The following is a 25777-nucleotide window of genomic DNA, read 5'->3' as shown; positions in this document are numbered from 1 at the left end:
GGGTACCCCCTTACTAGAAGTCTTCAAGCAAAAGATAGAAGACTACTTGCTGAGTAAAAGGAGTTGAGTAAAAGGGTTTACATGTAGATTATGTTGTAAGACCTCTGGACTTTTTCAGTTCCATGTTAATTTGTTAATGAGATGGATTTACAAATCATTTAAGTATACACCTTTCTGGTTTTCAAGTCAACAGATCAGAAGAGGAAAGATTAACCCCAACAGAAAGCCTTGGGTCTCTTTACTGATGTACTTTAGCCTTCATACTAATGGCCAATGGCACAATCTTCATGCCATCGCTGCTTTTTCTGATTGGGATACCTGGCCTAGAGACTGTGCAGTGCTGGATTGGAATTCCATTCTGTGCCATGTATGTCATTGCCATGGTTGGAAATTACCTGCTCCTGTTCATCATTCGATCTGAAAGCAGTCTCCACAAGCCCATGTATCTCTTCTTGGCCATGTTGGGGGTCACTGATATTGCCCTCAGTACTTGCATCCTCCCCAAGATGTTGGGCATCTTTTGGTTTCATCTGAAGGAAATCTACTTTGAGGCCTGCCTGCTGCAAATGTGGCTCATTCACACATTCCAGTGCATAGAGTCAGGCATCTTATTGGCCATGGCTCTGGACCGATATGTGGCCATCTGTGATCCCCTGAGGCACACTACTATTTTCACCCCACAACTGCTCACTCAGATTGGGGTTGGGGTGACCTTAAGGGCTGCTATCCTGGTGGCCCCATGCCTTGTGCTTATCAAATGCCACCTGAAACATTACCGAACAACAGTCATTTCCCACACTTACTGCGAGCACATGGCCATTGTAAAGCTGGCTGCTGATGACATCCGGGTCAACAAGGCCTATGGTTTGTTTGTGGCCTTTACTATCCTGGGCTTTGACATTATCTTCATTACCCTGTCCTACATTTTGATCTTCATAGCAGTGTTCCGTTTACCCCAGAAAGAGGCCCGCCTCAAAGCCTTCAACACCTGCATTGCTCACATCTTTGTTTTCCTTGAATTCTATCTCCTTGCTTTCTTCTCTTTTTTCACTCATCGGTTTGGATTCCACATCCCCCCCTATGTCCACATCCTCCTCTCTAACCTGTATCTATTGGTTCCACCTCTTCTCAACCCCATTGTCTATGGTGTAAAGACCAAGGAAATTAGGAATCGCATCATCAAAATGCTCCACTATTAGGATCAGTTCTAATCCTCAGGAATTTTTGAATGGTCATCATCATTGGCTCTCAAAATTGTTGAGAAATATTCCTCATTCTCCCTTCTGTTGTGTTCTTGGCAAGTATAGCAGTTTCCTTGTTACCACATGGTATGACCAATTGATCGATTTAAAGGTTACAGTTCAATAGACTCAGAAATAAATTTAATTCAATTTAACAAAATTTATTGTGTATACTGTGTTCTAGATTTTATGTTAGATTTTAATGGGAATATAAAAGTTTGTAACGTAATCTGGTGTCTAAGCTGGCATATCTGAATCAGGTTCTCCTCATTGGTGAGAAACATACTGACCCGATACTGATTTCCCGTGTAAGAGCAGAGTTGGTCTAAAATCTTGGATTGAGAGAGTACATTTTCTTTTTTTCATTCTTCAGGTAAAAACACATGTAGTTCCTGACCATCATTGGGAACAATAACAAAAAGAAAGAGAAAAGACTTTGGATAGCAAATATATATATATATATATATATATATATATATATATATGAAAACCCAGATCCTCTCCCCAACAGGTCCCTAAATTCCTACTGGTCTTTCTAGAGACATTAGCCAGTTTTCCCTTTTTGAGAATGGAGATTCCTCCTCTGGAATGATCTTGAGATATTTCACTCTTGGTGAGAGGCTCATTTTCTCTGTATATTAGCTGATATATTCTCATCTAATGAAGGTAGGAATTTATTTTTAAAAATCAGTTAAGTGCTTCATATATGGAATACACTGGGATAATCTCTGGGAACACAAAAAGACAAGTAAGTCATTTTCTGATCTTGAGAGATGTTCCTTAAGGTACTTACATGCCAACTGAAGATACAATATATACAAAAGATGTCAGCTACTAGTCATATGGAAACAGGAATGTACTGGATCCTGCTTGAATCAGCTCCTAAGAACCTATTGTTCTTTTTGTAACTTCCTTGGATAAATTGTTTTATACATTCTCTACTATTTGTGATAGTCTTTTATGGAAGTAGTATTTTGTATAAAGGAGTCAAACTTTCATATACGAATTTGAAGTATTTATCTGTTTCAGGAATAGTGAGGAGGAAAGCAATTTAAATCTAAGAACAAAATTTTTCCCCAGTCTAGAAATATTTTGCTTGGTAGGGAAGATTGATATATTTTTAGAATAGTTCCCCTCTCTCCAAATAGAGGGAACCACATTAATGCACTGTTAGAGTTGTGAATGAATCCAACCATTCTGGAGGGCAATTTGGAACTATGTCCAAAGAGTGCGAAAAGACTGTCTGCCCTTTGATCCAGTCATACCACTGCTGGGTATATGCACCAAAGAAATCATAAGGAAAAAGATGTACAAATATATTCATAGTCACGATCTTGGTGGTGGCAAAAAATTGGAAAATGGGGGCATGCCCTTCAATTGGGGAATTACTGAACAAATTGTGGTATATGTTGGTGATAGAATACTATTGTGTTAAATAATGAACTGGAGGAATTCCATGTGAACTGGAATGACCTTCAGGAATTGATGCAGAGTGAAAGGAGAAGAACCAGGAGAACATTGTACAAAGAGACTGATACACTGTGGTATAATCTAATGTAATGGATTTCTCTACTAGCAGCAATCCAATGATCCAGGACATTTCTGAGGGACTTATGAGAAAGAACACTATCCAAATTCAGAGGAAGAACTGTGGGAGTACAATCACAGAAGATAAACATTTAGTTGATCACATGGTTCAATATACATATGATTGGGGATGTAGTTCCTAAGTGATCACTCTAGTGCAAATATCAATAATATGGAAATAGGACTTTATTAATGATACATGTAAAACCCGGTGGAATTTTGCATCGACTATAGGGTAAGGGAAGGAAAGGAACATGAATCATATAACCATAGAAAAATATTCGAAATTAAGTAAATAAAAAATTTCAATTAAAAAAAGCACGCAGTCCTCTGACCTAAGGGAACTGTTTGTCATATAAAAGTGTCACATTTTCTTGGAGTCTATTTTAAGGTTTCTTGATAGTTAAAAGAGCATATGACCACTACGTATATTCAAGAGCAGATAAGGAACATTTATTCAGCAGAAGGGCAATGAGGAACCAGAACGGGAACAGTTAGCTGAGAAGGGGTTTTGTTTGGTACAGATTTTCCAGAAGGGACAAAGGACATGACCATTGTAAGCTGCCCTAAACACTTGGATCTTCCTCATCCAAGTGTTCCCCTACAATATCTCTGTGTGGGCATTCTACCCCACAAATACAATAGGATATTGATAGGAGAATATAACCCAGGGTTTTTCATAGGCATTGTTTTTCATTATATTTTATTTTATATTCTATTTTACTTAAAATATATTCTATTAATATTAAAAAATAAAAATAAGTAGAGCCAAACTTGTAGACCCTTCTCTAGTCCCCTCTAAATGGAAACTACAGTCTACATTGGAGGGAGATGGCTACAACTCCAGAGATTCTATTCCTCCCTTTTGTTCCCTTTAGCCCATTTAGAATACATAAAACCTGTATAGGTAACATGCACACTACAGCTAAACCATGATCCCTGCCATTTGGCAATCAGTGTCAAGTAAGGAAATATGATATATATTTAATGACTACAAAACAAATAGTGACATTAAAAGCACTTAAAAGAGGTACAGACAAAAAATTATCTGTGTATGTAAGTCTAAATGAGCCACATAATTCTAATAAATACACTTTATCTGACAAAGAATTTGAGGGAGAGGTGGTGATGAAGGAAACTATAGAACTAGGTTTTAAAAGATGAAGAGAATTTTATTAGGAGAGAGGACAGTGTGAGCAAAGATTGGTGAAAGGAAATAATGTGGAAGTAGTTGTTCTATATTTTATAGTGCCTCTAATTCAGATAAATCCATATACACTTTAATTAGAAGTCAACATGAAGTCCCTTAGTATTTTGTAGTAAAAGAAACACATGACCAGATCATTATATAGCAGAGGTTATTTCAGCACAAGCATGAAATCTATCATAGAGTTAGAAGAGATTGTAAACTGGAAGAGACTACAGTATATTATTACAATAATCTAGGTAGAGGGGTTTAAGGGCATTTATGGGAGTAGACACTTTGTGTTAGGAAGGGGAGACAGATGGAAGAATTATCATGGGCATAGAATGAACAGGACTTGTTGGAAATGAGGGAAAGGAAGGAAACAAAAATAATGCCAAGGTTTGTTTAATTTTATAAGAAAGGTTTCTCATGAGTCATTCATTTTGTTGCAGTTATCTTCTCTATCCAGAAATTTAACCGGACTTTTATCAATTTCAACACATAATCCCTGGACCCTGTAAGGATTTCTTCCAATCCTGGAGTGTTCTACCTTGAGTAAGATTAGGAAAGAATAAACATGTATCAATTAATACATCAATCACTAAGTATTTAATAAAAGCCTACTAGTACAGAACCCTAGGCTATGATCTGGGGATACTTATATATTTAATGAAGCAATCCTTACTGGTATTAACTTGGGGAAAAAAAAACTACCTAAGTTACAAAAGAACAAGTCTTTAATCAGGACAAAGGAGACAGTGGTTATATGGACACCAGATAGAGTCATAACATACACAACACCACACAGAACCAAGGTCTGGGAACACTATCCCAGGGAAAATGCACCAGGAATGGGATTTTCCATCATGTGAATTTTCATGGAATTGAAGAACATGGTTTTTTATATGCAATGGAAGATACAATGGAAGAAATGTCTAAGACAAGAGGGTATTTAAGATTAGATTATATCTGCTAATCATATCTAGTCTAAGACAAACCTACTAATCCTACCTTGGATGATCTAGGGTTTCATAAAACAAGATTGTCACTGGCAAGGAGTTTACATTCTCATAGGAACAAAGAACAAAGCATAAGAATAACATATATATAGAAAAACATACAAAAAAGACATACAATGTAGTTAAGGCAATACAGAACAAAATTAGCTAGGAACCACATTGGAAGCCCACCTATCTGAAAATATACATATGAATTGTTAAGTTGTCCTAAAGCCATAGTAGTAAAGGATTTACCCATCCCTCCCCCTTATTGGAGGCACATGATACTCCCTGCAAAATCTCATTTTAAAGGTGTCTGCTCTTTTAAAATAGGATCCATTGATTCCATTTCCCAACCCAATAAGAACCTTTATTAGAGTAGCTATTCGTTATGCCTGAGAAACATATGGCCAACAGCTACCCCTCAAAGCTCTCACATAGTTTATTAGAAACACAAAAGGAATTTTTAGGCCATATTACATGTGCATTCACCTACCACCTCAAAACATTTGTTAATCTCTTTTCCCTTCTTTTCTCACTGATAATATCTGATTGAAGTCATTTTTACAATTCACCTAAACTACATTTGACTCTTCTGCTCTCCCTCTGTCTTCAAGGGATCTTTCATGCCAATGTTAGAATTCTCTTTCTTATAAACATATCAGCTGAAAAAAATCAGTATTGTCTCCCTACTGAATGAATGAATTTATTTAAAAAAACACTTATTAAGTGCTTGCTTATTATGGGAATGCACTGGAGTAATCTTTGGGGATACAAATAGAAAAGTAAGTCAATCCCTTATCTTCAGAGTGGTTCCTTGAGGATCTTGCGTATCAGTTGGGGTTACCATATACATGGAAAATATTGCCTTCAGTCAGGTGGAAATAGGGTTTTTCTTGAGCCTCCTTGAACCACCTCCTAAGAACTTTTTTTGTTGAGGGAAATCAGCAAATTCTACAAATCAGGGCTTGAATTAATAGTATGTTGTATAAAAAATGACAGGGAAAATGTTAATGCTTGAATGAAAAAAAAATGTTTTATGAATATAATGGGTCAATAGCACTCTCAATTCTACTATCTTCCTAGACCAGAACTGATTTTTTGACAACATTTGACAACACGCCCCTAGATAGAAAGGTCCCATGTTCAGCAGGATAAAGCAGTAAAGTAAATGGTGATACAGATTCTTTAATGTCATTTCCACTGACTTTAAAGTTCAAATTCCTCTGCCTTATGTCTAAGGCTTCCAACAAATGAATATCACCCTACATATTGAGCCATATCTCATATAACTCCATTTCATGAATTTGACAACAAAACCAAATTAGACCCCTCCATGCCCTCAGAAAACATATATAATATCCTCCCAATCTCCAGATTTATCTCCTTTCAGACCCTTCCATAAGCCAGTTGTAGCTGACCTTCCTTTTAGTGCACTCTATAATTCTCAAAGATTATAACATGTAGAGAAGGAGCCAGCATTGTTAGAAACTGGTGGTAGAACTGGTAATTTCATTATCTGGATTTTCTCTATACTAATGAAATCATCTATCAAGACTTTATTTCCTAGACTTATCTGATATTGTTTAGCATTCATAAAAATTTCTAAGTTGAAAAGCACCTTGAGAGCTATTAGGTTTAAAACAAAGAATCTCTTCTAAAGTGTGTCAAGTAATCATCTAACCTCTGTTTGAAGATTTTAAAAGTGGAAAGAATAAGGTAAGAATAGAAAGGGATAAAAATCACTAAAGAGACATCTTATGCCACTTTGAAGTGTCCTTAATTTTTAGGTAATGTTCTTTCTATTATTGTTTCATTTTTGTTTATAGTTCTTACTTCTGGTGCTAGCAATGGGTTCACAAAAATAAACAAGAAACAACCAATATTTGCAAAAAGCTTACCAAACATTAGACCATCATTTACTAAAGAAATAAAAAGACTTCTTTCTAATTCCTAATATAGTCATAAAATGTTAGATGGAAGGGCAACAAAAATGTCTGTTTTATGTTTTAATTTTTTTAAATGAAGGTCTATCCTTTCTCTTTCCCACTGTGTTTTCTACCTGATAAATTAAGAAAAGAGAAGGAAGTCAATTATACATAGCTACTCTGGTAAAAGAGAGGATCAATATTCAAATTTGGAAGGCAAAGAGGTTAAGATTTAATTCTAAAACTTCATTGGAAAATATCAAATGGACAAAGCACATAAATGATTGGAAGAGCAATAAAAGGACTTTAAAAACTAAATGAGAGATGTTGAGGTAAATTAGGAAAAAATAAGATCAATGAAAGAACATTATAGAAAAAAAGATTAACCAATTTGGAAAAAATATCCAAAAACTCAATGGAGAAAAAACAAAACTCTTTAAATATTAGTTTTTGTTAAGGGAGGCTTATGATATCTTAAAACAACATGAAACAAAACAAAATAAAAAAGAATGAAAAGATAGAAGAGATTATGAAAGAGCTCATGACAAAAGCAACTGTCCTAAAAAACAAGTTGACAAGAAATAATATGAGAATTTTTGTACTCCTTTAAAGTTATGATAAAAAAGTTTAGCCCCTATATAATTCAAGGAATTATTAAGCAAAATCACCCTGAAATTAGAAAACTAAAGGTTAAGATAGAAATTGAAAGAACTCACTGATCGCCACTTGAAAGGAACCCCAAGATAAAAACTCACAAAAATATTGTATCCAACTTTTGTAGTTCCCAGATTAAGGGGAAAATACTGCAAGCAACTAGAAAGAATCAATGTAAATACTGCAGAGCTAGAGAACATTCAGATAATACAAGATATAGCAACTCTTCCATTGAAAGAATGAAGGTCTTGGATCACATTTCAAATAGTAAAAAAGCTGGGTTTACAATCAAGAATAACCTACCTAGCAAAGTTGAGTATAGTTATACAAAGGAAAAATAGATATTTAGTGAAAAAAAGACTTTCAGGTACTCTTGAGGGAAAGGTGAGAAAGTTTCATTTACAATAATCAGAAGAAACAGAAGAAGGTAAGCATCAAAGCCCAATTATAGGAGATTCAATGAAGTCAAAACACTAACCTCTTTTGTGGGTAAATGTTATCTGTAACCTTAATAATATCATTATTAGGATAGTTTGAAAGAGTGTATATGGTTAGAAGGCTTGGAGTACAGTTGAATTGAATGAATTGTGGCAAAAAATAATTGGATAGGGAGAGGTAAAATGAAACAATTATCTTATATAAAAGAAGTGTGAACAGAAGAACAAATAGAGTGAACTAGAGGAGGGGTATGAAGGGCTGATAGTGCTAGAATTTTATTCTCATCAGAACTGGGTCAAAGAGAAACAAAACATACACCTAAAAGGGTAAAAGTCTTCTTAAATTATAGAGAAATATAATGGTGATGTCATAGGAAAGGAGAGGGACTCAGAAGGGTAAACAGATTAAGAACTAGGAGAACAAGGGCAAATGATAAGGGAGAGACTCTTAGAAAGTGTGTGGAATAGAGAAGAAATAGAATAAAATTAGACTTATGAGGAAAGAGTGAAAAAAGAAAAGCAGAAAATAAAAAGTGGAGCGGAAAAATAGAATGGAAGGAAGTACTTAATTAGTAATAATAACTTTTTAACATGAATAGAATGAATTCATCCATAAAATAAAAATATGTAGCAAGATTGATCAAAAACCCAAACCCAACAACATGCTGCTTCTAAGAAACAAATATTTAAAAATGAGAGACATGAGAGCATGTAGGTAACTTGGTGGGTTGAGACCCAGGTCCAAGATGGACAAAAACAAACACAAAACAACAAAAAGGTCAATCCAAAAAACCCTGAGTGGGAATTGTAAGGGGGAAAAGTGGTTATTTTTAAAAGGATTGGACTGGATTATTTAATAATGTGGTTGCCAGTAATTTATATTTATTCCAAAGAGATTTATTTACAATTTATTTATAAAATGTAGAGAGTAAAGTAAGAAAATCAGAGAGCATAGGGTAAGACACCTAGTTTAAGTACTAAGTAATTTACTCAGGCCCCTGGCTCAATCTGGGTAGGGAGAGTTATCCCCAAGCAAGAATATATTTGGTTTAAGACAGAATCGGTAAAATGACTCCCTCTATCGGAGTCAATACGTGCTGGCAGGCCAAAACGAGGAATAATTTCTTTTAAAAGTATCTTTACAACAAAATCTGCTGTGGCTTGGGTTGTAGGAAATGCTTCCAGCCATCTGGTTAGTTGATCTACAATTACTAGACAAAATTTATAACGTCCAGCCTTTGGCATTGTTATGAAATCTATCTGTAGATGTTCAAAAGGTGTGTAAGCCAGACGACATCCACCAAAGGCTTTTCCACGATATGCATGTTGGTTATATGCCTGGCAAATAGGACAGGCTGAACATACTTTAGAGGCTACAGTAGTTATACCAGGGGCTATCCATACTCTCTTGACAGAGTCCACGATGCCCTGGGTGCCAAAATGACCATTTTTATGAATAGATTGGCAAATTTGGTTATAGAAACTTCTAGGGAGCAGGGGTTTTCCTTCAGATGACACCCATACTCCATTAATTTGTTTTGCTTTAAATTTTTGTTTCCATTTTTCCACTTCCTTTTCATTATAGGAGAGTGATAAATTTAAATTATCAGTGGTTGTTAATGTTAAAATTAATCCAGGTCCTTCTATGGCTGCTAGTTTTGCAGCAGCATCTGCTCGGTCATTTCCTCTAGAGACAGGGTCAGAGCCACCTGTATGGGCAGAACAATGAACTACAGCTAGGGCTTTAGGCAGTTTGAGAGCAGAGAGAACTTCATTAATAATTTCTGCATTAGCTATGGATTTTCCAGCTGAGGTTAAAAATCCTCTTTGGAGCCATAGCATCCCGACTGAGTGACAAATGCCGAAAGCATATCTAGAATCCGTATAAATTGTTGCCTTTTTATCCTTGGCAATTATACAAGCTTGTTTTAGAGCTATGAGTTCTGCTCCTTGAGCGCTAATGTTAGAAGGTAGTGAAGCTGACCATTCAGTGGCAAATTCTGAGACTACAGCAGCTCCAGTGTAACGTATGCCATCCCTCATAAAAGAGGAACCATCGGTAAATAAAATCAGATCTGCATTGTCTAAGGGAGTGTCCAAGAGATTATCTCGAGGCTTTTCTGCCATGGACACTAATGTTTCACAGTTATGTAGTGGTTCTCCTGAAGTAGGTAAATCTGGAAGCAAGGTGGCAGGGTTAAGAGTTGAACAGCGTTTCAAGGTAATATTTTCACTATTTAATAAGGTTATTTCATACCTTGTAATTCTCTGATCCGAGAATGCCTGTGTTCTATGTTTTACCAATAATGCTTCAATCTCATGTGGGCACATTATTTTTAATGGACATCCCAATACTAAATCAACAGTTTTTGTCACTAGTAAGGCTATAGCAGCTACTCCTCTAAGGCATGGTGGTGCTCCTGCTGCTACTGGGTCTAGTTGGGCAGAATAATAAGCAATTGGGCGCTTAGAAGGTCCCAAAGTCTGAGTTAACACAACAGAGGCTACTCCTCTTCGCTCATGCACATATAAAGTAAATGGCTTGTTGTAATCTGGGATGCCTAGAGCAGGGGCAGACATGATAGCCTTTTTTAAATCTGATAGAGCTGACAAGTGTTCAGGCTCTAATTTGAGGGGTTCAGGAACCGAATCCTTTGTTAATGCTATAAGGGGTTTAGTGATTTCCCCATAGCAAGGAATCCATTGTCTACAAAACCCTGTTGCTCCTAAAATTGCTCTCAGCTGTTTCTTAGTGGTAGGAGCACTCAATTTTTGAATGTTCTCAATTCGTTTTGGAGAAATATAACGAGCACCTGCAGTCAAGATGAATCCCAAATATTCTACTTTTTGGAGACACCATTGAACTTTATCCTTAGAGATTTTATGTCCTCTTTTGTGCAATTCCAAAAGAAGGTGTTTGCTATCTTCTTGACATGTTTTTGCATCTGTTGAAGCCAAGAGTAGATCATCTACATATTTGATTAATTTGCTATTTTTAAATGTTATATTGTCTGTGTCTTGGCTCAAAATTTGCTCAAATAAGCTCGGACTTTCGACATAACCCTGTGGCAGCCGACACCAGGTATATTGTGAGCCCTTCCAGGTGAAAGCAAAAATATGTCTGGAGTTTTCATGTATTGGTATGGAAAAGAAAGCTGAACACAAGTCTACTACTGTAAAGTATGTAGCTGTGCTAGGAATAGATGAAATGATAGTATGTATGTTAGAAACTACGGAGTGTCTCTTTATAACGTGATTATTCACTGCCCTTAGATCCTGTACAAATCTATAGATGTGCTTGCCATCGGGCCCTCTTTTTGGTTTTTTAATTGGCAGGATGGGCGTGTTGTATTCAGATTTGCAAGGGATTATTATTCCCTGTTCTATTAATGAGTTAATAACTGGTGTAATACCCTCAATTGCCTCCTTTGAGAGGGGATACTGAGGGATAGAAGGAGGTGGGCTAGATTTTGTTTTTATCTGCACAGGAACAGCAGATTTAAGTAAGCCTACATCAGAAGAAGATGTGGCCCAAAGAGACTCAGGTATATCTTTAGGTATTTCAAAAATGGAAGGCTCTTTTTCCTCCTGGTTTTCGAGAGAAGTACAGGGAGTAATTTTAAAGATTCCTCTGGTACTTCTAATGATAATGAGCCATCTGGGGAGCAGGTTATTGTGGCTCTGAGTTTGCATAGAAGGTCCCTCCCCAGCAAATTTAAAGGGGAGTCAGGCATCAAAAGGAAGGAGTGTTGTACCTCTAGGGGTCCTACAGACACCATTCTAGGAGGAAGTGTTTTAACTCTTTGGGTTATTCCTGATACTCCCATTACATTCTCTGAGCCAATAGAATAACATTGTAAATCAGGTGTTCTCTTTAATACAGACCAGGAAGCTCCGGTGTCTAATAGACAATCATAATAGGTGTTACCCACCTTTAAGGTAACATGGGGTTCATTAGTATGGGGAGGGCAGTGGATAGGGACAACGGGTAGTAGGACATCAGGGTCCAGGAAATCAAAGGTTGTATCCTCTGATTCCTGTGCCCCAGCCCCCCCCCGGACACCATCATTGTGTTTGGGATATTCCTTGGGCACCCCCCTGAAGGGCACCTCTCTGAGGGTCATTAGTACCTCGAGTATTTTTTGGACGAGCTCCATTTCTCATATATTGTTGTTGTTCATTATCATTATAATTTTCTTTAATTGGAACATTGTCATTAATTTCCCAATTCCTATTTCTATAATTCTGGTTTCTATAACCATTATCATCATTTCTATAGTTATTATTTCTAAAACTATTATTAAACTGTGTATTCCTTCCAAACATCTTAAGAAAGGTTCTACAATCCATCATATTGTGGCCCTTCTTCCCACAGAAGTGGCAAGTAATGGATTGATAATTGGATTTCTGGAGAGGGGCAATTGTCGTTGGTCCATTATCATGCCCACTTTCTAATTTAGTTATCCTATCTATTACACATCTCATTTTTTTCTTCATTTCCTCCATGTCATCATTATTTTCTTTCTCCCTTTAAAACATATATAGCTGTTTTTCGCAATTCTTCAAGGTCCATATCTGACTATCTTGGGCATTGTGTTTTAAAATAATTTTTAATTGCTTTGCAAGAATTGTTTACAAAGATTCTTCTAACTTGTCTTAAACTACTCTCTTCAGTTAAATCCCAATCTAAGTATCTGTCCCCAAACTCGATAATTCTGTCCATAAATCTGGAGGGTGTTTCTTCGTCCTTTTGCTTAATTTTTTCCAGTTCCATCCACTTATCTGTACTGTCTGCACATTCCTTCATGGCCGTGAGGATGGCCTCTCTACAACGGTATAGTTGTAGATAATCCTCAGGATTGTTATAGTCCCATTCGGGATCCTGAGATGGCCAATATGCTGCATTATGCCCCCGGGTTTTGTTGACATGAGCAATTATTTTATTTTTTTTCACGTTCACTTAAAAAAGCCTGGAGTAAGCTCTCAACGTCCTTGTAAGACGGATTATACTGAAAAAATATGTCTCCCATCTTTTTTGTTACTAGAAAAGGATCTTGTTCATATGTGGGGATATTTTGTGTAAATTCATTTATTTCTTGGGGAGTAAACGGTATCCTATGTCTTAAAGTCACCACATCCCCATTCCATCCTATTTCAGGTACTTCTCTTAGAGGAAACAGGCCTCTAGTTGAATTTTGTACCTGTGGGTCAGTTTGACAAGGACAGGTTTCTCTAGGAGGACAAGATCTCCCTTGCATTGGAATTTGGTTTTCTGTAGGAGAAGGAACATGAGAAGCTGGGATTGCAGGGGAAGGGTTTTGGGGATTAAATTCAGACAAGATTTGCACTACACGAGAGAAGCAGTCTGTTAACTGGGCTATAGGGAAGGTGTTTTCCATCTCTATTTCAGGGAAGGAAATTTCCTCATTCAAAGGTTCAGAAACAGGTCTGTTTCTGGTAGAGTGGTTGTTTGCCAATTGATCCTGTAAGAAACTTTTTAGATCTTCTAATTGGGCTTGCATTTTATCCTCAATTTTTCTTATTTTATCATCTCTAAATATAGTATTGAGGATTACAAAAATGACAGTACCTATTAATATAAAAATTTGGAGGTATCCTTCATTCCTCAATGCCTCTACTTCTTCAGCTGCCATATAATTGTAGTACTCATTTTTATATGTATATTTTGTAATTTCACAAAACACGTGGGGAGCAGGGCAAAGCAACAAACTTTCCACAGGTTTTTTTTTTTAATCCAGGAAGTTGTTCCTTAAGGGAAAGGATATTTAGAAACAGCTCTTCCAGCCAGGACTTTAGGGTCCTGTTGCTGAGATTTAAAACAGCTGTTTTCTGTCTATCAGAGTCACACAGCTGGGAAGTATCTGAGGTCCGATTTGAACCCAGGACCTTCTGCCTCTAGGGCTGGCTCTCAATCTGCTGAGCTACCCAGCTGTCCCTTAAGATTAAAGGGAAGAAAAAGAAAAAAACTGCTGATTCCAATTTAACTTAAGGAGAAAAGAGAAAAAGTTTTTTATACTCACGTGTTCTAGCAGCTGTGTCTTTAAGCCAAGTTTTTTGTTAAAAAAAAAAAGAGGGACTAAGTGGTGAGACGGTATAGTAAAAAAGGAAAGGAATTTCAAAAGTTATTTGAGAGGATTCTTTAGACTCCCCTGTGGTCAGCCACAATGTGACAAGGGAATCACTTTAAAAGACTGATATATATATTAATTTAAGGTCGCCAAGGAATTCAGCTATGTAATTCCTAAATGAAAAACTCAAGTCAGCCGTCAGCCTTTTTTGGAGTTTAATTACAATAGGAGCAAGAAAGGAATTAGAGATAGAGAGAGAGAAAAAGGGAGAGAAGGGAATAGGGCTTAAATACCCCTTCTGTTTAGGCTGGGCCAAAAGGCCCAAGCCCTTAGATAGCTGGGGCAAAGAAAAGAGATCAGTCCCTATCACTCACGTGACCAAAATGGAGAAACAGTCTCAGAGGCCCCCACCTTCAGCTTCCTTCAGCGCAAGCTTCTCCGAGTCCACCGCAATCACCCCGACCAAACTCCTCAACCCCCCTCAAGTCTCCAGACCCTCCTATCTTTAAGGAAACCATCCAAGTTCCTCCTCTCAGTTCTCCCATCTACCAATCACTGTTCATCAATTTTCCTGTGCCAATGGAGGCTCTAGCTTAACCCAGGACCGCCCAGAGGTTTCTGGCTTTTGCACATGTCTGTTGAAGGTCATATTTTCAAATGATTAAATCTTTGATCTAGGCTGCAGCCCTTACTCAATCCTGTTAGGACTGAATAGGGTGGAGATTGATTCCAAGTATCTCCATTGTATCAATTCTAAAATCAATCATGATTCAAAGAAATTCCTGTTCTATGCTTAAGCATAGGTCAAAGTCCTTTCCATTGTTCAGCAAAAGGTTTCTGTCCTAAAGTAATCTTAAGAAGGGAATAGAAGGAACCTCCCATGCCAATGGGGTTCCCATTCCAATAGACTATCAGTAAGAAATTTTCCAAGTATGAAATATCCCAATGGTGAAATTTCCAACATTTATAAGTCTAAGGAATTTTGAGGTTTACAGTCCTCAGTAAGCCAGGGCCCTGGGGAAGTCTCTATCAAGAGGCTAGTCTCTCCTGAGGTTAGTTTTTTCAGAAAATCCAGCAGTTAAGAGTCAATTTTTCACTTACCACATGTGAGTTCAAAATAAGAGATTTTAGGATAGTCTCACCAGGAACAGGGTCTTGGGTCTAGCCTCCACTCAAAAGAATGAAGAATTGTCTCCAGTCTCCACTTCCAAAGAGTGAAGAACTGTTCATCACAGGAAGTGACAGCTCCTTTTAAAGATACTTCATTTGGGTCACTCCTGTTACTTCCCCTAATTTTATGTCTACCAATCACATTGAAGCTTTGTTTTAAGACTGCCCAGGAGAAGTTAGTTTAATTCTGATTCATCACCCACTATTGCACAGGTTGGTCACACACCTCCCACTTTGTCTTGGAATCAATATTGTATATTGATTCTAAAATAAAAGAGCAGTAAGGGCTAGGCAATGGGGGTTAAGTGACTTGCCCCGGGTCATACAGCTGGGAAGTGCCTGAGGCCAGATTTGAACCTAGGTCCTCCCATCTCTAGGTCTGGTTCTCAATCCAATGAGCTACCCAGTTGCCCCCAGAATGACTTTTTATGGTAGTTTATTTACAAAAGGAGAAAGTGTGAAAGTAAGAAAATCAGAGAGAGGATAGGATAAGATATCTAACCTAACACAATAAGTATTTTGCCTCTGGCCCTGGTTCAACCCAGGCAGGACTAATTAGTCCTCAACTAGAAGGGTGTCAATCTGAGGTGAGGGCTGGTGATGAATAACTCAAGAGCTTCAGCCATGAAGCCTCTCTCAAGGGGAGGCCTATCCTAAGGTTAGTCCCTCCAGAAAATCCAGGAAAGGGATTGATTTAAGAACAGTCTCCCCAAGTCCAAGATCTCCAGTCCAGTAATCACGTTCTTCACCAGCCTCCAACTCAAACTCAGAACTCCAAAGAAAAAAGAAACAGTCTCCCACAGGAAGTTATAACTCCTCTTAAAGATGCCTCTTGCATCACTTCTTGTGCCTTCCTCTACTTTTATGTGGACCAATTATAGTCTATACTTTGGCTTAGGGAGCAGTCAGTGGGTTCTGATTCATCACCCACTTTCACACATGTGGGTCATAGACCTCCCCCACTTAAGGATAAGTGGGGTATATACAGGCTTCTGGTAATTAAATCTAAAAAGGGGCAGGGGAGAGTTAATCCCATCTTCCCGCTAGAAGGCTATGGAATTATATGAATCACAATATTTAACAAAGTTATTACTATCTACTTATCTTACCCATTTATTATCCTATCCATGTCAGGTATAATCATGACAAGGTCTATTTGCATACCCCAAACAGACTTAAAATCCCTAATTGATTATTCATGAGCAAACCACATAGGCTTAGATATTGCTGCCCTAATATAGTCTACACTTAGTTTCTCAGGGGCTACCATATTAATAGTTGCCCATGGTCTTACATCTCCCATACTATTTTGTCTAGTAAACACGAATTATGAATGAATTCACAGTCACATAATAATCCTTGCCTGAAGATTACAAATAATCTCATCACTAATATGCACTTGATGACGACTAGTTAACCTAGCTAATCTCATTCTACCACCATCAATTAATCTTCTAGGAGAATTGACACTAATTATCTCAGCATTTTCATGATCCAAATTCTACATTCTACTTTTAGGTGTAAATCTAGTTATTACAGCTCTTTACTACTCCATATATATATATATATATATATATATATATATATATATATATATATATATATATATAAACCTCACAATGAGGAAAGTTCACCCATCACCTAACCCCTATTTACCCTTGATTAACATGGGAACATATACTCATAATCTTCATATCCGACCACTAATTTTATTATTACTAAACCCAAAATACATTTTGGGTTTTACATGCTACAAATATAGGTTAACCAAAACATTACATTGTGAATCTAAATGTAGAAGTTTAAGCCTTCTTATGTGCCAAGAAAGAATCAAGAACTGCTGATCCCTGAACCCATACCTAACAGTATGGCTTTCTTACTTTTAAAGGATAGTAGTTATCCATTGGTCTTAGAAACAAAAATCTTTGGGGCAATTCTAAATAAAAGTAATTAATTACCTCTTTAGCTCAATTATCCCTCTATCCATCATACTACTAACTTCACCACTATTATGTTACCTCTTACTCCCCCCCAAAACAAATACTTCCCATTATATTGTAAAAAAATTGGTTATATTAACCTTCCTAACTAGTCTCCCTCCTTTACTTATTTTAATTTACCCTGGCAAAGAATCAATTTTCACTGGTTCTCAGGTCATACATTTAACAATTTGATAAGTAAATTAGATTTTTCCTCTATTATTTTTATTCCCATTGCCTTATTTATAACCTGATTCATCCTAGAATTTTCTTTATGATATATATATATATATGTATATATATATATATATATACTCAGACCCTAATATTTTCCAATTCTTCAAATACCTCATTACCTTCCTCCTCACAATAATTATCCTAGTATCTGCCAACAATTTATTCCAATTATCTATTGGATGAGGTGTAGGGATTATATCCTTCATATTAACTGAATGATGGTATGAACATACAGATGCTAATACCGCAGCTCTATAAGCAATCCTATACAACCGTTTTGGTGATATCAGATTCATATTTAAAAATAGCACAACTCAATAATAATTCATTTGATGAGAATGGGTTCCTGCCAGAGGCCATGATACCCTGACCAGTTGACAAGGTCATGATCCAAGAAAGTAAGGTCAGCAAAGCAGACCCCAGAATGAGTGCCCCCTGCTGATCCACCTCTGTGACTTCTCTCCCCAAATTTTCCCCACTAATGGACTTGTTATGATTGTTATTCTCTCCTCAATACAGGAGAAATGACAAATACTTATAGGGTCAATAAACATATATCCTACTTTAAGCCCCCAAGGTTATTACCCCCCAAAAGATTACAGTTACAGAATTAAAGCCCAAAGATTACTGCCCATGACCCCTCCTTTCTCAAGCACAAGACATGCTCCAAGGCCCTACAATAAACACTGGCCAAAAGCTTGAGTACTACAATGAATCTTCTCCTACAGTTACCACACTCCAATGAATTTGTTGGAACAGAAGCCAAGCCGCATTGCTAGGCACTTTAAGGTAACACAAGAAAAACAGAACTTTTAAATTGAGGAAAACCCCCAAAATGGTCTGCACTAAGTCCTCACACCTAGATATGAATACGCTTTGTTGTTCATCTCCCAAGCAATTATGATGAATAGTGAAAGCTGACCAAAAGCACAATGATCCTCTCAGCAGGTCAAGGGGTACTAAAGTACAACTGACTTCATTCACATTAATAATATCTATCACAGAGAGTTGTAGAAACCTAGTAAATGATCACAGAATTCATTGTTGTAGTAACATCACAAGAGTGTTGTTTAGGTGATTTGATAATATCCAATCAAATTGTAGAATGTCACATACATAGATAATTGGTTGTATGTATGTATCTGAAAACCTGTATAATAAATGGACCATGATACTATAACAGAACACTGTGTGTGATGTCTGCATACATGGGTTGAATGCATGGTGTGTCTCATCTCCTTATTCCAACTATGACACCACACCTGGGCAGAGAGACCCTGAGTCCTCAGAGAGGTTGCTGTATGAACCTCTGTAGGTTCCAATCTGACTACAGACACTTCCCAGCTGTGTGACGCTGGGCAAGTCACTTAACCCCCATTGCCTAGCCCTTATTGCTCTTCTGCCTCAGAACCAATATGCAATATTTACTCTAAGGTAGAAGGTAATGTTTTAAAAAAAAGAAAGAGAATAAAAATTAAAGTAGAATATGAAATAGAAAATAAGGTAGAATCTGGAGTAGAATATAGTACACTTAAACTGTTAAACTCACACACACACAAACAGGATTACCAATCTTGACCTCAAGCAAAGTTCAAGTCAGAATAGATTTGAATAAGAGAGAGGGAAATTACATGGTTAAAAGGTATCATAGAAAATGAATGCAGCAAATGTTAGAGCATCTAGATTTTTAAAGGAAAAGTTAAATGAGTTATAGGTAGAAACAGCAGGCAAAATCATAATAATGAGGGACTTCAGCCTTCCCTCTGCAGAAAGAGATAAATCTAAGCAAAAATAAATAAGAAAGAAGTCAAGGAGATGAATAGAATCTTAAACATGACAGATATCTGAAGATAACTAAATGAGAATAGAAAGCAATATACCACTTTTTCAGTGATAGGTGGTAGCATTACAAAAAGTCTCCATATATGAGGATACAAAAACTTAACAGTTAAATGCAGAAAAGTAGAAATATTAAATGCATCCTTTTCATATTAAAATTCACTAATAATTATTTAATAAGGGACATGAAAACACAGTAAAAATTAATTAGAAACTAATAATCTTAAAGAATGAATGGTTTAAACAATAGAAACAAAGAATAACTTTAGAAAAGGGATTAATGATAATGAGACAACACACTAAAATCTATATGATACAGTAAATATAGTAATTAGAGGGAAATTTATATCTATCTACATATGTCAATAAAATAAGGAAAGAACAGATCAATGAATTTGGCATGCAATTAAAATAAAAGGACAAACTAAAAATCTCTGATTAAACACCGAGTTGGAAATCCTAAAAATTAAAGGAGAAGTCAATAAGATTTAGTGGGAGGAATCCATTGAATTAATAAATAAAACTCGAAATTTTGTTTGTGAGAAAACCAACAAAATAGGTAAATCACCGGTTAATATGATTTTTTAATAGAAGAAACCTGAATCAATAGCATCAAAAGTGAAAAAAATGAATATACTATGTATGAAGATGAAATCAAAACAATTATTTGGAATGACCTTGATCAATTACATATCAACAGAGACCTACCAAGAAAAAACCCCCAACAAAACATTAAGACCAGATGGATTAACCAGTCAATTCTACAAAACATTTAAAGTTCAACTAATTCCAACATTAAGAATGATAGGTGAAGGGATTCTACCAAACTCCTTTTATGAAACAAATATTGTGCTGATACTTAAACCAATAAAAGGAAAATTAGAGAAGAGAAAATTCTAGACCAATTTCATTATGAACATGCATGTAAAAATCCTAGATAAAATACTAGAAGAATACAATGTATCACAAGGATTATACAAGGTGACTAAACAGGATTCAAACCAGATATGTAGAGATGGTTTAATACAAGGAAAATCATTAACATCAATTATAGCAATTTAAAAAGTCATATCATGAGAAGAAAAAAACTTGATGAAATAAAATACTAATTCCTATTAAAAATATTGTAAAGCACAGGTATAAATGGATTTTCCCTTAAAATTATAGGGAGTATATACTTAAAACCATCACATTTGTGATTAGGGACAAGCTAGACCCTTTCCCATAATATCAGAAGCGAAACAAGTATGCTAATTATCATTGATATTGTTCAGTCTTGCATTAGAAATGGTAGCAATAGTAATATAAAAAAAAAGAAATTACCCCTTTTTACAGAAAATGCATTGAGATATGTGGAAAATCCTAGACTCAATTAAAAACTTAGTTGAAGTAACTAATAATTTTAGCAAACTAGTAGGATATAAAATGAACCCACACATAAATCATCAGAATTATTATATTTCACTGAGAACCCTAGAAGAAAAGATAGTAAGATATAATATATTTTAAATAATAGAGTAAAACACCTGCGATTTTACATGACAAAGAAACAAGGAGCTATATAAATATAATTATAAAACCTTTATGAGCATGCCACATTAGTCTAGTTCTGGGCCCTGAGGAATAGAAACATATCACAGCCACCTCTGCTCTAGTGGAGTTTACTTATAGCATACAAGCAATATAACACCTACACAAGGCAATCTACATACAGGCAGATAAAAGCAAACTCATAAAAGTTTACAGACACCTTTAAAGGTCCATAGAGACGAGGCACTCAGCTCATGGATTAGGAATGACTTTCTAAAACTTTCTTTGCTGGTTTACCTTCATTACACTACATAATATATTCCCAGAAACCTGAGGAAGTGGATACAGGGGAGCCCAAACCTCTGACTGAAACATAGAATGCTATAAACAAATTAAATCCTTGGTGATCGCCATATTAGTATTCCTCACTGGCTATAGGGAGTTCTGTCCTCTGCTATGTTTTTTTCTTTGGATTCACCCTTCTTACAACCAGGGAATGACACTCACCTGCCTTTGCTTTGGTGTTAATCACAGATGGGGAGGCAGCTTATAATGGAGCCAGGAAACATAAAGAGAAAATAGGTTGGACACACATTGGTGGAAATAGGTAAATAAGTCAAATTTAAAAAAGAATATATAAAAGGAGAAATGAATGTAAGGTGAATGGGGATTGACTCATAACTAGAATGAAAGACATTTCCATTCATGACTCTCTATAGAATCCCTCTGGGAGTAGGGCTAGCAAGGCTTCTTGGTCCTTAATTCCCAGGGTGCCTTAGGGATGAAATCAAATTATTGTAAACCCAAACCCCTTAGGGTGGTTGGGGACACCAGTACACAGTCTTTCTTAATGTAGTCCAAGACAACAATAACTTTCTTGGATTCTGCCTTTCTGTCAGATACTGAATCAGACTGTTGGCTCATATTGAACTTATAGGCCACTAAACTCCCTGCTTCTGGTGCAGACAGACTGTTGTCCACCCAACCTTCTTTCACTTTGAGCTTGTGAAGCTGATTTTTTTGAAGTAAAGGATAAGAGTTTATGTTTATTACAATAGTCCTCCTATGAAGTTCAGTCTAAGGTAGTAGTTTGTCCAGATAATTTTGGATCTGGACACATTCACTGTTTAACCCAATGTTCCAAATTTTGTATTATTGTAAAATTTTTCCAAGTTCCTGATAAAAATTGCTGAAGGAAGGCAAGGTTGAGTACAGATCCAAGGGTACTTCCCTTTCAAGCATATGGAGGTTAAGTGACTTGCCCAAAGTCACACAGCTAGGAAGTATCTGATTCTGGATTTGAACTCAAGTCTTCTTATTTCTCAGTCCAGTGCTCTTAACCACTAAGTCATAGTTACCTCTTTAAAAGTGACAAATAAGGAAACTAAGGGAAACAGAATTAAATGACACCCAGGGTCATTCAACTTGTAAATATCTGAGGTTCAATTTGAACCCAGGTCTTCTTCATTCCAGGTCTGGTGCTTTATCATTTGCACCATCTACTTTCCTATATACATACTCAGATATACAAATATATACATTATTACTTGTACCACTTAGCCTCCTATATCCATATGCATATGTATATGACTTAAATGCTTCCAGATTTCTTCATGCATGTTAATTCCAAATCATTACAACAATTTCGTGAAGTGATCACTATTATGACCACTTCAAAGATGAGGAAACAGAGGCAGAAAGAGGTTAAATTATTTGCCCCAGGTCACAAATCAGTAAGTATCTCAGTCAGGATTTGAATATGGGTCTTATTGAGTCCAAATCTCATTCTCTAATTTTTGCAACATTTAGTTGACAACTAGAGAGAAAGATTTGTGGCCAAAAGGTGCAGGTTTGAAAGAGACATTTGCTAGATGTATAACCCAAGCAAGACATTTAATTTCACTAGAATTTAGTGTCCTCTTCTGTAAAATAAGGAGGTCGAAACCATGAACCCTTAGGTTCCTTCCAGCTCTAAACTAGGAACTAGCTATGACCCCAAAATGATACAGTAATGAGGAAAACTGGAATGTTTTATAATTTTGGACCAATCTCAGTTTGGGGCATATGCAATGATAGGATTAGTAGAGAGCCCTCTTAAAGTTGTGGATGAACATCCCAAGTGCTGCATATAGTTCTATTTCAGCAGTTTCCTTCTTATAGTCTGAAACTAAAGACTGACTATAGCCTCACTTTCCATTGAAATAAATTTAGCTTCAAATTTGTAATTTTTGCTCACCCTGTCTTTCATTTTTTCTATTCTGGTTTCCAGTTTATCACAAAGTCACCTATTTGGAAGACTTATTGCTAAGTTTTAGGGGGGGAAAATCAACTTTATATAGTCACTGCTTTTGATTTCAGCAAGCCACAAGTTCACAATACATATGACTCAAATGCAAATATGATTCCACCCACCCCATCACAAGCAGCCTAGATGTTCTTCTTGAGAATAAATCATCTTCCTGACCTTTTTGCTGTTTTTTTTCCAAACTATTTTGCTCATTCTTTGCAGGATTATTGGAATTTTGAATTTTATGAAAAATAGTGAGCACTTTGGATTTATATCTTCCTCTTTTTATGAAAATATCACAAAAGATGTTTTTTCCAGTGAAAACTTTTAAATTTAGCAATCATTATGATGTGTCTTAAAACAAAATACTCCCTACTAAATATTTGTCTTCAAATATCTAGTTTCATCTGCTCTTTAAACACAAATCATAATCTAAAGCACTCAGTTTATAAAGGTAATTTTTTTAAAACAGCATTTCAATAGAGTATTTTTCAAATAAAAGATGCTTTTTTGAAGTTTCCCCTTATCCATCCCTCGATTCTCTTCCAATAGTCAGATGTCATTGTGTTCCCTTTGGAGAAAACAGGAGAAGAATCTTATCTCGAATTTGCTTTGTCTTTACTCCATAGACAATAGGATTGAGAGCTGGAGGAATGGCAACATAAAAGTTGGCAAATAGGATGAGGACATGACGTGGGACATCATGTCCAAAGCGATGAGCAAGGATGGAGAAGAAGGCAGGGGTATAGAACATAAGGATGACACAGACATGAGATCCACAGGTTCCCAAAGCCTTCTGGCGGGCACCACGAGAAGGGAGGCGAAAGACTGCACTCAGGATAATGGTATAAGAGACAGCAATGAGGACAATGTCAGAGACTACAGTCACAAGTGGCACAGAAACACCATACCAAATGTTGATGGAGATGTCAGCACAAGAGAGTCGGGCTACACCTATGTGTTCACAGTATGTATGGGGGATGATGCGTGTTCGGCAGAAGGGTAGTCGTTTTAGCAAGAAAACAGCTGGCAAGATCACACAGAAGCTCCTGAAGATGATTCCCACCACAATCTTGGTGATGACCTGGTGGGTCAGAATGGTGGTGTATCTCAGTGGAGAGCATATGGCCACATAGCGGTCATAGGCCATGGCCAACAGTATTGCAGAATCTACAACAAAGCTGAAATGGAGGAAGAACATCACCAAACCAGAGGTTACTGAGTAATTTGGGCATTGTTGTAGATGACAGAATGAGATCAGTTTTGGCCAGCATGGACAGGAAAAAGAACATGGGCTCATGGAGGCTGTGCTCCACAGCAATGAGGTACAGCAGGACACAGTTACCCACAATGGCCACAAGGTAGATAGTACAGAAGGGAATTGCAATCCAGATGTGGAACTTCTCAAGCCCTGGGATCCCCACTAAGATAAAGAAGCTGGGATTATAGCTGCTCAGGTTGAATGTGGCCATCATGACTTCAGAGAAGGTGATCCTTGGACACTGAAGAGAAACCAAATGCCAGAATTAACTGTCAAAGTTGATGGGAGCCCTGTAGAACATGCCAGTGTCAAATTTTGTTTATGTACTAAAAGGGCTCTTTCAGAGTACAAAGAGTTCTGTAAAGAGTGGTGCATTGAATATCTGACAACTTTGTTAGCCTGGGCACTTTGTATGAGGAGTAGTTTAAATGGGGTGAGTATTTTGTGTCCCAAAAGAGGAAAAGTGTGCCAAATTGAGTAATGGGGTCAATTATAAATGCTTTCAAATATATACATATTTATGAATATATAATGTATAAAGTGTGATTCATATACACGTGCACATTTGTTTATATATTGAATATAAAGTACTATCCACATGTCTATCCACATGTATGCATATCAGTGACTATTATGTATACATATAAAATATTATTCAGAAACAAATATATATACACATATATAAGAGTATATAATGTGCTATTTATACTATATATATATATTAAGGTCTACAAACTGTTTCTCTGCAAATAACTCTGTGAGGTATGATCTCACTTTATAGATGAGGAACTTGGATTCAGAGAGATCATGTACATGATGTATAGTGACAAAATTCATCATTTTGATCTTATAACCACAAGTTCTGCACACTTTATGTAACTGTCACTTACCACATTCAACCTACAACACACCGTTAGCAATGCCACCTAGGATGATCTATGACCATAGAATAAGCTAAAAATTCTCAAGACAAGTAATTCTCAATTACTGCTTCTGAATGAATACCCATTTTATAACTGAATAACTGTTGGGTCACATGCAGTTTAACTCTATCATTTTTCTAATAGGATGCTGAGATCTAGGAAAGCCAAATGACTACTTGAGGTTACACTAATAGTTCCTATGGGTTAATTTGGGGGTGATTTATTCCTTTTAAAAAGACAATATAGAATATAGTTAATAGAGAAATATGGTTCATTTCTCCATTAACTGGATTTAAAATCCCTTCCCCATTCAACCCAACCTCCAATGGAATCTCTCTTTTTATGATCAGAGAGGAAGGAAAAAAAGCACCTATCAAAAGTGATTGAATTATTTTATTCAAAGAGATTACCCTTTCTTTAAACTCCTGCTC

At 36.5% G+C, this 25777-nt stretch overlaps 2 protein-coding genes across 2 annotated transcripts; one reads left to right on the top strand and one right to left on the bottom strand.

Moving 5' to 3' along the window:
• The first annotated feature begins 229 nt into the window (after positions 1 to 229).
• Positions 230 to 1401, top strand: LOC100023155 (olfactory receptor 52A5-like). Its single transcript, XM_007491146.2, has one exon. It carries the CDS (start codon positions 267 to 269, stop codon positions 1197 to 1199), a length of 933 nt encoding a protein of 310 aa, XP_007491208.2. The 5' UTR covers positions 230 to 266; the 3' UTR covers positions 1200 to 1401.
• Positions 1402 to 23721: 22320 nt separating this feature from the next.
• On the bottom strand, positions 23722 to 24637 carry LOC100619396 (olfactory receptor 52H1-like). Its single transcript, XM_003340972.3, is given in 2 exon segments — positions 23722 to 24364; positions 24366 to 24637. Coding segments are annotated over 2 exon segments (915 nt in total).
• Positions 24638 to 25777: the final 1140 nt, after the last annotated feature.

This window comes from Monodelphis domestica, chromosome 4, assembly GCF_027887165.1.
Source record: "Monodelphis domestica isolate mMonDom1 chromosome 4, mMonDom1.pri, whole genome shotgun sequence".
Classification (NCBI taxonomy): domain Eukaryota; kingdom Metazoa; phylum Chordata; class Mammalia; order Didelphimorphia; family Didelphidae; genus Monodelphis; species Monodelphis domestica.
The sequence above is the reverse complement of the archived record's forward strand: the minus strand, read 5'-3'. Positions and strand labels throughout refer to the sequence as shown.

What these genes read in the sequence shown, in the direction of transcription:
- LOC100023155 (XM_007491146.2), top strand. Translation starts at nt 267, where the DNA reads ATGGCCAATGGCACAATCTTCATGCCATCGCTGCTTTTTCTGATTGGG.